Source organism: Chiloscyllium plagiosum, chromosome 23 (genome assembly GCF_004010195.1).
Source record: "Chiloscyllium plagiosum isolate BGI_BamShark_2017 chromosome 23, ASM401019v2, whole genome shotgun sequence".
Classification (NCBI taxonomy): Eukaryota; Metazoa; Chordata; class Chondrichthyes; order Orectolobiformes; family Hemiscylliidae; genus Chiloscyllium; species Chiloscyllium plagiosum.
Window position 1 is genome coordinate 17,597,870 of NC_057732.1, and position 16,628 is coordinate 17,614,497.

A 16,628-nucleotide genomic window follows, 5' to 3' on the forward strand; every position below is an offset into this window, starting at 1 on the left:
ATGCAACACAATAAAAAGAGGGGAGCAGACGCCCCCCACTCCACCAAAGACATACAGGTCCTGGGCGTCCTCCATCACCAAACCCTAACCACCCAAAAACCTGGAGGAGGAATGCCTCATCTTCCACCTTAGGACACTGCAACCATACTGGATTAAGGTGGATTTTACCAGTTTCCCATTTCCCCTCCAACTATTTCATCCCAGTCCCAACCTTGACCTAATCATCATCCTTCCCATCTATCCGCTCCACCCTCCTCTCCTACCGGTCACCTTCACCCCCATCTTCATCTACCTATTGCACTCTCAGCTACATTCACCCCTCCAGTCCCATCTCCTTCCATTTATCTCTCAGCCCCCCAGCCCACAAGCCTCATTCCTGATGAAGGGCTTATGCCCAAAATGTTGATTCTCCTACTCCTCAGATGCTGCGCATCCTGCTGTTCCAGCACCACATTCTCGACAATGGTGGTGGGGAGGAGAAGACAAAGTGGATGGCAGTGGTAAACAATAGCAGCAAAGGAAAATAAAAAGTACAAAGTAAATGGGAAATGGAAAACGAAACCAATAGCAATGGAAGTGCAATTTACTGGATGCTGATGTTATGAAGGCAAAATAGGTGGTAATAAAGGGAAAAGGGAAAGGCAGATAATTGGATTAATGTTTTGAGAAAGAATAGAAGCAACCAAACACACAGAAAGATCTCTTTAATCACAATCCAAACTCATTCTATTCCATGCTACACCACTGTCATTTAGTTTTGATAGCTGGCAAAGTCTTGACACAAATGGCTTAATGTTAAATGTTTAAATTTTCTTCTATATCCTGAACTCAAAAAGGGAAAGGAGGGAATTGTTCCGTATGAATTGAATGATGAGAGAATACAAATAATAAATGATATAACCTGAAGAAGTAAAAGGTAATAAAATCTCCACCAGGATTTGAAGCATAGGGATATCTATGTATGCCTACTATATATGTATCACCACTTCATAAGACAAAAATCCCATGTGAAACCTATATCAATGTGGTTTAGAAGAAATACATAAATCCCACCTGATTTAATATAGTAAACTACAAAGACAGGAGCAGCATTTACTCTTATCCAGTTACCTCAACAAAAATATATTCACAGTTGCCATCAAACATATATCTCTTTCCATCAAAGGTTAGATATTGACCATCTCCATGAACGTGGCAGGTCTTTGGACAAGAATTGGTGGTACAATTCCATACTCCAGCTCGACAAGTGCTGTAATATAAAACACAAATAATATTGTCTTGTAATACAGTTCAGATGTTTATACAAAAGGAGTACAATTCAGATGTTTATACAAAACGTATGACAAATTAATCTCTCATTATAAAACGTTTTGTGCTGTTAAATGTTTTATATTAATGGGAGTTATGTTTGAGGGAAAATCAAATTACTCATGAGCAATTCAACCTTTGAATGCTTACAAGTTAAATTACTTTCCTATTGAATAGCTTCCTAGTAAGGATGTCACTTAAGCTGGAGAACTGACTTAAACAGACTGCAAGAAAAATACTTTGTTAAAAACATTACTGTTACAGTCTTGGCCATTGTAACCACAGAGAACCTTTCTACAAGCAGATGAAAGCTTTACTTCTGATGACTGCTCCTACCCAAATTTCTAGATTTATTTCATTATTTGAAAGTTACGAATCATGTTTCTGAACCAGGCAAATATCTACACATCACACAATATGGTTTCGCCCAAACGTACAATATGCTTTTATGATTTGTTAATTTTTCCAGGACTGTATTGCTGAATAGTGACAAAGTTAGTGACCAAACAGAACGATTGCTCCGTTTTCATTCTAAAGATAAATGGTTAAGGATTTAATTCACAAAGGGTATCTTTTTCTGCCGGGCAATATTAATATTAATCATAAACAGTTATAAATTTGCATGAAAATCCTTAAGCATGCTATTTTCAAAAGGGTATTATACTATTAAAATAAATTAATTAATGTACTATTTTAACCAATGTGAATCCCAAGAAACAAAAAGCCAATCCTGAGCAATGCTCCAAATAATTTCTAAGACTTGAAAGGCACAGAACTAAAAGTAGACATTATGGTCAAAGTATGCCATTCTGAAAAGAGTTACTATACTGTCATGGGCAGCATGCATGGCCAACTCTAATTAAATTAGAATCACCACTCAGAGCTAAAATATAGAGTATGACATTGATCTTGCAGAGACGATCTGTAAATCCCATGCATTGTGAGGGAATACATATTTTAAAATGATACAATACCTAACAGTAAAATTCAATAATGTCTTCAGTGATCTAGAGAATCTTTATCTGATCATGAGTGCTTACAAGAAACGCTTTAGAATTAATTGACGCAAAGTAACTAGGGCAAGGTGCATGGGGATTTTTAAGTGGGAACAATGTTGCTTTGTGTTTTTTTTGCTACGTACTTCAATTGCTTAAATCACATACTTTTGTTTATTCGTTCACAGGATTTGGATGTCAATACCTAGTTATTGCAGCATTTATTGCAGATCCTTAGTTGCCCTTAAGATGGTAGTGAATAGCCTTTTTGAATTGCTGCAGTCATGTGGTGTTAGGAAGGGAGTATCAGATCTGAAATTGCATTGTTACAACTGTTTGTGCCTGTATAGTCTGGTGTTTAAAGGAACAAGATAAATTCAAAAGAGGAAGTAGTCCACCAACCCTCCAAATACAAATGCAATGAAGTTTTATTACATTTCTCATAGTGCCAGTATATCACCTCAGCACTAAATGTTGTAACAAGAAGTTATTTTGGTTATTCTCAACTATTGGTTTCAGACATCCCTGCGTATCAGGTTCATAAGCCAGTTACATAATCGCCTGTTTGCTGTTTTTCAGGGACATATTATGGCACCCAATCAATCCTGTAAAAAAAGGAACTCCCCCTCCTCTCCTTTTACCATTGATAATTTTCTCTCTGGTATAATGTATTTTTGCATTTTGTACCCTGGATTAAATCATATTTCTCCTATCCCTATGGTATCAGCTTTTCTTTTTATTCTTTCAAGGGATCTGAGCAGTGTTAGCAAAGGCAATTTTGATTTCCCATCTCCACTGCCATTGAGAAGGGCTTGAGATGCCCATTTTGGTACTTTGTCACATTTCTAACAATCAAGTCTAGAAATGTGATTGTGCTGTTCAAGCCAGTCTTAGGTATTTTGATTTCCTTAAATTTACACCAAAATATGTAGCCTATTTTGTTTTATTTTCTCTAAATTCTTTACCCATATTTACATTTCATCTTCTTGGCCTTTTGAAATTATTTTAAACATTCATTACAATGAATGAAGTGTCATCAGAGGCCAGCTAAATTGGCCAGCAACAAGCAAGCCATTTTAAAATTGTTCACAGTGATATTCCTTCAGACTAAATGGAATATAGAAATGTAGACATAGACTCAATCCAGGCCATTGGAAAATTTCAACATTCACAGTGGTCCAAAATCCTACGAGAGGGGTAGACCTTTTCTTTTAATATTGACAATTATGTAATCTCACCATTTATTGCAGTCCCTCTTGATTGTTGTACCAGCTTTGTGACTTTCTCCTCCAAATAAACAAGGACACTGTTCAGGATCAATACATCTTCCAGAGTCATCTTCCACAAGATTACCAGGACAGGCACAGCCAGGGACACACAAACTATTTGACTTTCATCAAAGGGAACAATTTTTTTTTAGTTTGGTTTGTTAAATTCATTGGGAAATAAACAATATAGATTTGCAAGAACGTGCAATTATTAATTTTACACAATTATTATCCCTAAGCTAAGTATTATATTGTTTCAGGAATATGAAAATTAAAATAATTAATCTATACCTGAATTGAAAAGTTAGGTTTGCTAGCGTATGTTTGAAATTGTGTAACAAGGCAAGCATGTTACAGAGACTAGAAGGTTTGAGTTATAAGGAGAGGCCAGATAGGCTAAGACTTTTTTGCCTGGAGCATAGGTGCCTGAAGGTGACCTTATAGAGGTTAATAAAATCATAAGGAACATGGTTAGGATGAATAGCCAAGGTCTTTTCCCTGGGATACGGGAGTCCAAAATGAGAGTGTATAGGTTTAAGGTGAGAGGGGAAGGATTTAAAAGTGATCCGAGGGGCAACGTTTTCACTCAGAGGGTGATGCATACAATCTGCCAGAGGAACTGGTAGAAGCAAGACACAATTACAACATTTAAAAGACATTTGACAGGTACATGGATAAGAAAGGTTTAGAGTGATATGGGTCAAATGCAGGAAAATGGGACTGGTTTGGTTTAAGAAAGCTGGTCGGCATGGACAAGTTCAGCCAAGGGGCTTGTTTCCATGCCGTATGACTCTATGACTCTACTTATGGTGCTATTTTACAGCTACTGTATGATGTAATGTATGACCATCAGAGACAGATTCTGATACATACAGAAGCTGCACCTCCTGATAGAATCGGAGAGTCACAGAGTTAAACAGCATGGAAAAGGCCCTTCAGCCCATCATGTGTGCACCAGTCAGCAAGCACTTATCTACTCTAGTCTCATTTTCCAGCACTTGGATGCTACCCAAAATGAGGATATGGCTTTGAACCACCACACAGGAGAAATTGACATTTGAATCTGGAACAAAGTGCTAACTTGATGGTGACTATGCATCTACGTTAATGTACTGCATTTAATGCACTAAAGTTGCTGGGTCAAAATCCTGGAATTCCCTCCCTAATGGCATTGTGGGTCAACCCACAGCAGGTGGACTGCTGCAGTTCAAGAAGGCAGCTCACCATCACTTTCCAAAGGGCAACTAGGGACGGGCAATAAATGCTGACCAGCCAGTGACGCCACATTCCACAAATGAATTTTAAAAATGCCCTACAGGCAAGCACATCTCCCATCCTCATCTGTGCTGGCCTATACCTACTCCAGACACAAAGAAATATAACTGAGTCTTAGCTGTCTTCTGGGTAATTAGCAATAAACCACTGGTTTTGCACCAGTTACGAAATTCTAATGTGAGACTATACCTGAGGTGCTCTCAGATTGCTAGGCTTCAGTCAGTTGAAATCAAAGGGTCGATCACAGTTCCTCGTCACATTACTAATTTCATTCTGACGTGCCATCCAAAATCAGTTCTCATTGGGACAACAGTTGTGTAAAATTAAAGCCCACAAAACAAGACATTGATGAGTGCAAAATTGCCACTTACCGACGGGATATTTCGACTTCTGCATGTCTTTGCTTTGCTCTTTCCAGGGACAATGATTTTGGTGCAATCATTGTACACCTTCCCATTCAGACATCCTAAGAAAGAAAATCCCATTATCATCAGTTTTGATTGAACTTTTAATCTCAGTTCCTCCTAATAACATTGTAAGAAATGGAAGCAACAGCTCACCTGGCTGGGTGGTGGTAGGAATGAGAGGACAGGAAAGTTTCCCATTTTCACATGTGCTGAATAGAAATAAAACAGGATCATACTTTTATATATCTTTAATTGATAGCTTACTCAAAGTTTGCAGAATATGATCTAATATACTTACCAGATTCTACCATTCAGAGTCATGCTTTGTCCTTTTTTGATAACTGTTTCACCCATGTAACAGGAGCAGTCTGCTTTATCAATACATTCTCCAGAATTATCCATGTACTTCCCCTCAGGACAGCCACAGCCATAAACTGGTGTATCTTTAACATCACAGGTATAATCGTAATGGGATAATGATCGACAGGTACGGTTACAGGTCCTCATATCATTCTCAAACACCTGAGTGTTGGGACATGGCTTATCTAAATGAAAAATAACACTTTTATTAGTGAAAAGGAAAAGGTTAGTGACAGTGAATCTGAACATTTCCAAGTCAGAGATGCAGGACACTATAATGAGGAATAAGAAAATGGTGGAGGTGTTATGCAATTTGATTTTTGTTCATCTTCACAGCTGAGGGTGCAAAGTTCCTGTGAACTGTGGGAAATTGAGTTTCTTATGTGAGAGAAAAATTAATAGCAATAAAGAAAAAGTACTGGAAGAGGTAATGGCTGATATCTTCCCTGGATGGATGGTCCACGTCTGGGGGTGTATAATAGAGATGGATGCAGTGGCATCCTTCAGATTTCCTGAGGTACTAGAATCTATAATCCAGTTGTTCATGAAAAGGAGCCCAGAGAAAACAGGGAACAACAGGTCAATTAGGCTGACATCAGCAGGTGGGAAATTGCTAAGAAAATGTGGGGAGTTTATATGAAATAGGTCTATATTCTCTGGAGTTTAGAAGAGATGTGACCTCATCAAAATATATGAAACCTTTAGAGAGTGTGATAGTCAGTGTCACAGCAATTGTTCATTAAATACTCTGCACAGTATTCAGTTCCATTGAATATAGGCCTAATGCAGTTACTTTAATCAACCTGTTCAGTTTTGTTATGGCATACCCTAGGGCAGGTGAGACTTGACACAGGTCTTTCAGCCCACAGACAGAGGTACTACTGCTGGACCACAAAATCTTGCAGCTCTATGTAACAGATAACGAAAACAATGCTACCTTTTTTTGAGAATCCACCAAGATCAAGTCGCCCCTGTATTTTTAATTTCCTTATTTCATTTTACTAAACATAAGCAAAATCATAGCATACCACAGATGTCTTTTCTCCAATATCTGATGATGAGACCATGAACTGCACACTCGTGAACATACGCTCCCAATCCTGCACACAGGCAGTCATTGATGTTCTCACAGGCACAGGTAGCAGCTACACACATCTGAGTAAATAAAGCTAATTGTTAAAACAATCATACTTTATTTGAAATATTTATGTAATACAATTTTATTTTTAATTTACATTCACAATGTATGGTACACATGATCATAATTCAGTTTTGTAGATTTTGATGTGTTGTTTCTGTGTGAGTTATTCTGTAATAAACTTCTGTTCATTATAGAATCGTAAAAAGGCCTACAGGGTGGTAAAGGCCGTTTGGTCCATCAAGTCCTCACCAACCCTCCGAAGAGCATCCCACCCAGATTCATCCTTTCCCTGTAACCCTGCATTTTCCAAGGCTAATCCACCTGTCTGCACATCACTGAACACTGCAGGCACTTTAGATTGCCCAATCCTCCTCACATGTAGATCTTGGGACTGCAGAAGGAAACTGGAGCACCCAGAGGAAACTCACACAGACACGGGGAGAACGTGCAAAATCCACAGAGACAGTTACCCGAGGGTGGAATCAAACCTGGGTCCCTGGTGCTGTGAGGCAGCAGTGCTAAACACTGAGCCACCGTGCTGTCTTATTCTTTATTAATACTCAACAGAGAGTACATGAGATGTACTGCATTATAGTTTATTCTGGAGCATTACTTTGACAGCACCTTCCAAACCTGCAACCTCTGCCACCTCGGAGGACAATGGTAGCAGGTGAAATGAAATCACCATCTCCTGCATGTTCCTCTCCAAGCCCCACACCATGCTGATTTGGAACCATATCACCAGGCCACAATTCATTTACCTTCTTCCCAACATTACTAGAACCATAATGACCCCACATCATGGAATGCAGCAGTTCACAAAAGCAACTTTTCACCACCTTCTCAAGGACAATTAGGGATGGGCTATAAATGCTGGCCTGGCCTGTCACACACACATCCCTTGATCAAATTAATAAAACTTCAACTGATTGACTTTCCATCAATTATCACAATTATCAAGACTTTATGCATAATTTCTAACTAGAAAGAAAGCAATCATACTTGCATTTATAAAGCACTTCTTTAATTTGGGATGTTTAAAAGCATTTTATAGCCAATTAAGTGTGTTGCTGTAATTTTGTTAAGAGCGCCAAGTACTTTCCACACAGTAAGATTTCACAAATGGTACCATAAATTATCAGACTAAATGCATTAGTGATGCTGTTTGAGAGCTAACTGCTGGCCAGCACCATTAGGAAATTCATGGGCTGAATTTTCACCTTAAAGCTGGTTACTAGGAGTCAGGGTATTTCCTGGCTTGATGCACTCACCTTGGGAGAAACCATCTGCCAAGAGGGCATTTCCATTCTGGGGAAGGATGGGTTGGCCTTGTGTCCCCAGAACGAGTTTATAAGCAGCACATGGGCTGTTGGATACAGGAGCAGGTTGATTAAAAGGCCCATATCAGTGTGAAAGAAATTCCTCCCACCTATAATAGTAGGATCCTTTAGCCCTCCCCATGCACACATGCCCTATCCCTGTCATCTAATGAGCCCAACCTCCATAACCCGCATGCAGCAAATCTCATGTCCTCTCATTACTGCTACGCCATGCTATGCCCCTCTACCCACTCCACTGGCACTTTATATCTTCCATTCTAAGATATGCTTCTCTACATTCTGCCATTCCTATCATTAACATGCCTACCCGGCAACGGAGCCGGCCAGTTAGGGAAACAGGATATCAGCTCACACCCTTCACCTGCTCTGAAGACAACTGAGGCAGCAGGAAATAGGAATCTCACATTTGGGTCCTGGCTACCATTTTCACACCTCCATGAGTCTCCCTGCCTCTATGAGGATCCATTCCCATTTGAAATGTTCACCTGTGAAGGGTAATGATGCCTGATAATACAGCACACCCTCTCTACTGCAATGAAGTAGCAACCTAAATTATACGGTGAGGTCTCTGGAGTGTGACTTGCATCTATGACCAAGTGATAACAATTGACAGAATTTATAAGATTGAACTCTTACTTGATAGTATTTCATGTAATCCACTGTCGAATGGCAAACAGAGAATACACCTACTGGATCTTTTAAATGGGAGCAGTGCAGCTTGGCGTAGATTTCTGTAATCAAGTTTCAAAGTGTCATTATTTTTTAATGGTTATATCCAAACATTAACATGTATAATGGAGTCTTCTTATTTATTCTCAGACTAAAAGACACTTTCATATCTCTTGTTCACGAAGAGTTGTTCCATAGTTTTTTTAGATTAGATTAGATTACTTACAGTGTGGAAACAGGCCCTTCGGCCCAACAAGTCCACACCGACCCGCCGAAGCGCAACCCACCCAGACCCATTCCCCTGCACCTAACACTACGGGCAATTTAGCATGGCCAATTCACCTAACCTGCATATTTTTGGGTGTGGGAGGAAACCGGAGCACCCGGAGAAAACCCACGCAGACATGGGGAGAATGTGCAAACTCCACACAGTCAGTCGCCTGAGGCGGGAATTGAACCCGGGTCTCTGGCGCTGAGGCAGCAGTGCTAACCACTGTGCCACCGTGCCACCCACTTGTGCAACCCCATGTTATAGAAAAATCATGCTTTAGTGATAGCGTTTAAAGTGTTGGTGATGTAATTGCTTTAGAGCCAACACACATTTTAAAAGTTTGTGCTTTAGAAATAGTGTCCCCAATTTGTCAATCAAGTTATATTGAATTTGCATTGATGGAACACACAGAACCACCTGTATGCCAGCTTAGAGTTCTACTTTCTGAGGAGAAATGTTTGTCAGTTGGTAAATAAAAATCAAAGCAAGCAATTGTACCAATGATTCTATATTGAGTCCAAGAAATATACTTTTTAAACAATTCTGTGGAATTGATTCTTGGGTAAATAATGAAATAATTTTATTATTGTCTTTTGAATTCCCCAAGTGCAGAACTTATAAATTCCTTAGTAAAGGTGAGTTTTGACACCTGTAATATCGAATCACGTTTTATTATCTAGATTAAAAAAACACCTATATCAGTGAAAAGAAAGAGGTTAGTGACAGTGAATCTGAACATTTCCACGTCAGAGACACAGAACATTATGATGAGGAATAAGAAAATGGTGGACGTGTTATGCAATGTGTTTTTTTGTTCATCTTCATAGCTGAGGGCACAAAGAATATCTTATGAACTGTGGGAAATGGAGTTTCTTATGAGGGAGAGAAATTAATAGCAATAAAGAAAAAGTACTGGAAGAGGTAATGGCTGATATTTTCCCTGGATGGATGGCCCACATTTAGGGGTGTACAATAGAGTTGGATGCAGTGGCATCCTTCAGATTTCCTGAGGTACTCGAATCTATAATTCAGTTGTTAAAATGAATGTCTTAACACTGTCCCTGTCAAATTAGCTTTGCGAATCTGAATGTGTTGTGATCCTTGAAGCTCCATTTTTAAGTAACAAAGTAAGACCATGGCAGTACAACAAAGATCAGGAATGTTTCATTCTTACCTTCTTCCAATATAATCTGTAAGTCTTTGTGCAGGGTTTAAATAAGTATACTGGGTATACCACACCTGATTATGTCTTGGGGTCACCAGGTATGACTTTGTAGCAGAGTTATGCGAATGCGGAACCAGGAGGAACAGGAATGTGCCTGCCAATTCCCAGACCTTCAATTTTCAATCCTGCCAATTCCCACAATTGAGTACCTCCCAGTCTCTGATTTCCTCAAAACCAGCCTAACTCCAGTCTCCATCCTCAATGATTTTATGCCCCCATCTTCATTCCTCACACCCTTCCCTGAAACCAGTTTCTGACCAACTGAATCTAGTTCTCACGTGCCTTTAGTGCACTGCGGTCCCTGATCTTCCATTGCTCTCACCAGCTGGCTCTGCATACCTCTGGCTTGTTGGAATGCAGGGTTGAGCACTGATATAAAAGAGCTCTACCATTCAGTTACAAGGACTGAGCAAGGAATAAGTTAGCCTGCATTTCTGTCTCAAAGAGGACTTGAGCAGGACACACAAGGGTGACTAATATAGATAATGTTTTAGATATGAAAAAACTAAAATAGAACTGTTATATCATGGATTAAAAATTAAGACATTTGTTAGGTCTATGTGGTTCAAAACTAGAGGTGTCAAAAGTCACCTCAACTAAGAAATTTATAAATTATGTATATGAGTTATTCAAGAGACAATTTGATAAAATTATTACCTTATCTACTTAAGAATCAATTCCATTGAGGTGTTTAAAAAGCATATTTATTATGGAAACATTACCAATGCCAGTTGATAAGCATTGTAGAACATTGATACATTGGGAGACTCTTTTCCTTTTCTGATCATTTTTTGATTCAGCTATGTATCCAAGTTTCTCTTAATTGCTTGGATTGCCTCTTCTCTAATATCATTTATATTAAGGTCTCCTGAGTATTAAATTCATTTGACACAAAATGTTACTACAGATTTCCCACAATATGCTTCTAGTGACCAACTTGAGTTTATACTTTCATATAATCAATTCATTAAGCAGTGGAAACAGTAGTTTGCCTCAACAATGTGCCTGGATGTCAACCCTACACAGGTCAAATTTGAATGGTTCCATATCCCAAATCAACCGTCTTCTTTTAATGATACTGCTGGTCATTGCGAAATGAATAAAGGATTGTGAGCAACTTTATGCTGTGGGTTTGTTTCTTGAAAACAATGCTTTAGTAACCTAAAATTAATGCAACATTGTTGAAAAAAACTCCTTGTAGTCAATAGGATAAAAGACCTTGCCATTTGGTTGCACCAGGTTGAAATTCCAACAGTAGTTGAAAGGGCACTTTCCTGAATCACCTCACTATCAAACTTGAATTTCAACTGATTTACTTTGATGTCTTAATTTTTAAAAATTCCAAAGTAAACTGACTATTATATTAGTCAGAAGGAATACTGTAATGGATCGTTACCATTTTCTGAACTGATGCAAGGAGAAGGTACTGTTGCTTCAGGACAACTGTCTTCAGTCTCCCAGGAGTTAGCAAAAGTAATGGGTGTACTCTCCACAATGCCCTGTGCAGAAAGGAAGTCGTCATCGGCATCATCATTGAAAGTGCCACATAAACCTGGGAAACAAACAGTACAGATCATCTCAAGAGAGCAGTTACATCACATCCACTCTGACCACTTTCAAGGTTCTACAATATTTAATTGGGAGATAAAGAAACTTAATCAGACTCATACAGCTTTGTGAAGCAAAATTGAGTTTAAATTTCAGAAATATCAATGTATTATGGCAGTTTACATCTATGTCTGTGTTTAACATGGCTGTGTCAGGACCTTTGCCAGGATTAATCTGCACTTGCATTTTCAGGCCAAATGTTGTTGCCACTTGAATGAACTTTGAGGACTGCCAAACCTCATTTGCAAAATCATTTATTGTAATCATATTATATAGAGCAATCCCTTTGAAACTTCCCAGTCCTTTGCCCATAAACGTGGTGGAAAACCAGTACACAGAGTAAAGGAGTTGGAATGGTCACAAAATGGGCTGTACACAAAGTAATCATTGGAGGCAGAGCAACTGAATAGAGAATGGGCCATGGCCAATAGAGGCTGAGTAGTATCACCAATGAGAGCCTGCCATATCTGGGGAAGAGAGCAGAACACAGCAGCAAGCTGCAATTTTGCTAATCTATTCATAGTAAAGAGGCAAGAAGAGGAAGGCAGAAGAGGCTCAGAAGGTTTGGAATGCAACTGTTACAACTTATAGCATGAAGAAAAGAGGTGAAAGGTGCAAAGTATATGTTATATTTGTATCTAAAGCTTATATATTTGCTTAATTTGCTATTATTTATGGTTAAATCTTATATTCTGAATGGAGTAAGCATGGAAAACATTAGCCCCTTCTTTTAATCACCATGGATCTCATGAGGTTGCAACTGGAAATGGGGGCTTTGCCGTATTAATGTGCGCTTTGCTCTCAGCCTATTAATTATGCCAGGCAAAGTTTTCTCTTCACTCAAAGTATTAGCTGAGGAGCTTTGTGTAAATGTCATCATGCTGTTTAATGTGTGGAGCCAATTCAACTCTGAGTTTTTCCCTTTGAAGGCAGAGCTGTAAACTGAGTCTTTTATCAACGAGAACCTCTTTCTGAGCCAAACCTTTGGTGATTCCTTTCGCATCGTCAGACAACGAGATGTAAAGCTGCATAACTGGATCAATCTGCACTTGCATTTTCAGGCCAAATGTTGTTGCCACTTGAATGAACTGTGAGGACTGCCAAAATATTATTATTTCTCCTGTTGAATAGAAAAAGTACATTTTTAATTCACTTTAATCATTTAGTTATTTATCTCATAAAATGGAGCAAAGTTTTTTTTTAACCTGTTCTCAGAGGACTTGCAACTTCATTTCCATCTAAGTATATATTGCCATCATTGTTGAAGACAATGTTGGTCTATAAAAAAGACAGACATGTTAATGCACCAGTTTAGCGATAATATTGATGGAAATGAAGAATAAAAAGAAATGTCTGGACAAATTCTCACCTGATTCTTTATTAGGGTAACACGCTGCAAGCATGTCTGCTTAAATGCTGCTTGACACTGACGGATCGTTACCTCGATATTCCAGTCATTTGTCTGTTTTTGTTGGGAAGGGAAAATGGTTAAAATAAAACTAATTGATTTAACATTGTAAACTTAATTTTCAACAGTTAATATGCCACACGTACTAAAACTGCATAGTACGAACAATCTCCAACCAAACTGTAGAAGGTGTTATCGAATGTTGTAAAATATGTTGCTTCTTCAATGGTACATCTCCCAGGACAGTGGCGGTAAGAGCATGTCCATTTTCCACTTTCACAAATGCTGTGATTGAAAAGAAGAAGCAACAACAAAATAATTGTAGTTCCACAGAAATACAGGCACACTTAGGGCAATAGATAGTAAAGGGACTGAAAATCATACCATGACTGGCACGAAGTGTTTCTGATCTCTCCAACTTGATAAATCTGCCCACTGTATTCACAAGGACACACACTCTCTGTAATGCACCTGTTAGTGCCTCTTACATTATCCAGAACTTTCCCTTAAAGAAGTAAAAATTAATATACAAGAACATTAACTCACAAGGCAATGTACACACTTTTTGTTTAAGGAGGCAAAATGTTGCAGTACTCTTATTATGGGTACAGTTTCAACAGTACTGCAGAAATTTTAATGTCAGAGAAAATATAAATAAAAACCAAAAGAACTGCGAATTGTGTAAATCAGAAACAAAAATAGAAATTGCTGGAAAAGCTCAGCAGGTCTGGCAGGAATAAAGAGTACTGGGCTAATGGTAAGATTCTTGGTAGTTTAGATGAGCAGAAAGATCTCGGGGTCGATGTACACAAATCCCTGAAAGTTGCCAAGCCAGGTTGATACGAGTGTGAAGAGGGCATATGATGTGTTAGCTTTTATTGGTAGAGTGATTGAGTTTTGGAGCCTTGAGGTCATGTTGCAGCTGTACAAAACTCTAGTGCATTACGTACAGTTCTGGTCACTGCATTAAAGGAAGGATACAGAAGCTTTGGAAAGGGTTCAGAGGTGATTTACTAGATGTTGCCTGATATGGAGGGAAGGTCTTATGAGGAAAGGCTGAGGGACTTGAGACTTTTTTTCATTAGAGAGAAGAAGTTTGAGAGGTGACTTAATTGAGACATATAAGATAATCAGAGGGTTAGATAGGATGGACAATGAGAGCCTTTTTCATTGGATGGTGATGGCTAGCATGATGGGATAAAGCTTTAAATTGAGGGGTGTTAGACATAGGACAGATGTCAGAGGTAGTTTCTTACTCAGAGAGTAGTAGCAGCATGATACACCCTGCCTGTAACAGTAGTAGACTTGCCAACGTTTAGGGCATTTAAATGGTCATTGGATAAGCATATGGGTGAAAGTGGAATAGTGTCGGATAGATGGGCTTTAATTTGGTTCCACAGTTTAGTGCAACATTGAGGGCCAAAGGGCCTGTACTGTGCTGTAATGTTCTAACTGTGAAGAGAAATCAGAGTTAAACTTCAGGTCCAGTGACCCTTTCTCAGAACTCAGGTGTTAGGAGGAAGGGTCACGCAACACACAGCGAAATTGTATATACATGTAGATGCTTACTCTTTAAAAATTCATTCATGGGCTATGGATGCTTTGACAAGGCTAGCATTTACTGCCCACCTCTGATTGAGAAAGTGCTGACGACCTGCCACTTTGAATGACTACAGTCTGTAATGAGGAGGCTGCACCAAGGGAATTTCAGAGCTTTGATCCAGCAGTTATGAAGCAGCATGATATATTTCCCCATCAGAATCATGCTTAACTTAGAGGAGTGTCTGCAGGTTCACATATTTCCATCTCCATTTCACTAATATTTTACCATTTTGGATTATCTCTGCATCTAATTTCCCTTCTTGGGTGCAAGTAAGCAAGTGTCATACTGTCAGCATTGGTCAAGAAGGGTTTTGAAACATTAGCACCGGATTTTCACTGAAAATGGTCTCAATAGTTTCACCCACTGATTTTCCATTCATTGCATTGTTGAAGTTTCCATTTCCTATTTGCATCTCCTTCAAAGTTCTGGGAAGACCTGAGCAAGATAATGAGAATACAGTGCAAACTGTACTGTGTCACAATAAACTTATTAGATCACTGCGTTAACTTTGCTGTTTGGAGTTTCCTTTTCTGTTCTGGTCAAAATAAGGTAGGAAACATGCATTATTAAAAAGATTCCACTTCTAACCCACCCCACCTCCACCCTTTGTGATGTTGGCAGTATTTGATGCAACAGTGGGGGAACATTTAGGCAATGCTGACCACAAGACAGTATGGTTCAAATTTGTTCTGGACATACAAAAAGATGGCCTGTAAATGATAGCTTTGGATTGGGGGATTTGTTAAAATAGAGCAGGATCTGGTTACAGTAGACTGGGAACAGGTCCTTACAGGTAAGTCAATCTACTTGAAAAGGCATGGGTTAGTTATGCAGAGTCAGCATGGCTTTGTGAGACATAGCTGGAAATGTGTTGCTGGAAAAGCGCAGCAGGTCAGGCAGCATCTAGGGAACAGGAGAATCGACGTTTCGGGCATTAGCCCTTCTTCAGGAATGGCTTCCTGAAGAAGGGCTAATGCCCGAAACGTCGATTCTCCTGTTCCCTAGATGCTGCCTGACCTGCTGCGCTTTTCCAGCAACACATTTCCAGCTCTGATCTCCAGCATCTGCAGACCTCACTTTCTCCTTTGTGAGACATAGGTCATGCCTAACAAATTTGTTAGAATTTTTCAAAAATGTGATCAAGTGGGTGAATGAGGGAAGTTCAGTCGATGTAGTTTTTATGTAGTTTTTAGCCAGGCTTTTGACAAAGTTCCAAATGGGAGACTGATTGAGGAGGTTAAAGCACTTCAAATAGACGGAAACTTGACGAGATGGATCAGGAGGTGGCTTTGTAACAGGACACAAAGGGTAGTGTGGAAAGCTGTTTGAGTGACTGGAGGCCAGTGTCCAGCAATGTACCACAAAAATCAGTACTGGAACCTTATTGTTTGTTATGTACATAAAAGATATGGATGAAAATGTGGCGGAATGTTAAGCAAACTTACCAAAGACACCAAAATTGGTAGAGTGATTAATAGTAAAGAAGATGATTGTAAGCTGCAGGAAAATATAGATGGGTTGGTCAGATGTGCAAACCAGATAGTATTTAACCCTAATAATGTGAAGTGATGCACTTCAGAAGAAAAAACAAGATGAGGGAGTATATAGTGAATGATAGGACACAGGGTAGCTTAGAGGAACAGAGGGATCTTGGGGTAGTTATTTCCTGAAGTCATTGGAGTATGTGAATAGGATAGTTAAGAAGATATATGGGACACTTGCTTTCATCATAGCATAGACTATGAGGGCA

At 39.1% G+C, this 16,628-nt stretch overlaps 1 protein-coding gene across 1 annotated transcript in view; it reads right to left on the reverse strand.

Moving 5' to 3' along the window:
* Positions 1 to 16,628, reverse strand: part of LOC122561453 (mucin-19-like) — a 77,413-nt gene that overhangs the window by 42,520 nt on the left and 18,265 nt on the right. Inside the window, exons 9-21 of the mRNA XM_043713197.1 lie at positions 13,660 to 13,780; positions 13,422 to 13,560; positions 13,237 to 13,329; positions 13,073 to 13,145; positions 12,850 to 12,987; positions 11,656 to 11,811; positions 8,731 to 8,825; positions 6,642 to 6,768; positions 5,552 to 5,798; positions 5,407 to 5,462; positions 5,218 to 5,312; positions 3,542 to 3,693; positions 1,111 to 1,249 (exon numbers count right to left, since the gene is read on the reverse strand). Of these exons, the coding sequence (XP_043569132.1) occupies positions 1,111 to 1,249; positions 3,542 to 3,693; positions 5,218 to 5,312; positions 5,407 to 5,462; positions 5,552 to 5,798; positions 6,642 to 6,768; positions 8,731 to 8,825; positions 11,656 to 11,811; positions 12,850 to 12,987; positions 13,073 to 13,145; positions 13,237 to 13,329; positions 13,422 to 13,560; positions 13,660 to 13,780 (1,631 nt within the window). The remainder of the gene's footprint in view (positions 1 to 1,110; positions 1,250 to 3,541; positions 3,694 to 5,217; positions 5,313 to 5,406; positions 5,463 to 5,551; positions 5,799 to 6,641; positions 6,769 to 8,730; positions 8,826 to 11,655; positions 11,812 to 12,849; positions 12,988 to 13,072; positions 13,146 to 13,236; positions 13,330 to 13,421; positions 13,561 to 13,659; positions 13,781 to 16,628) is intronic.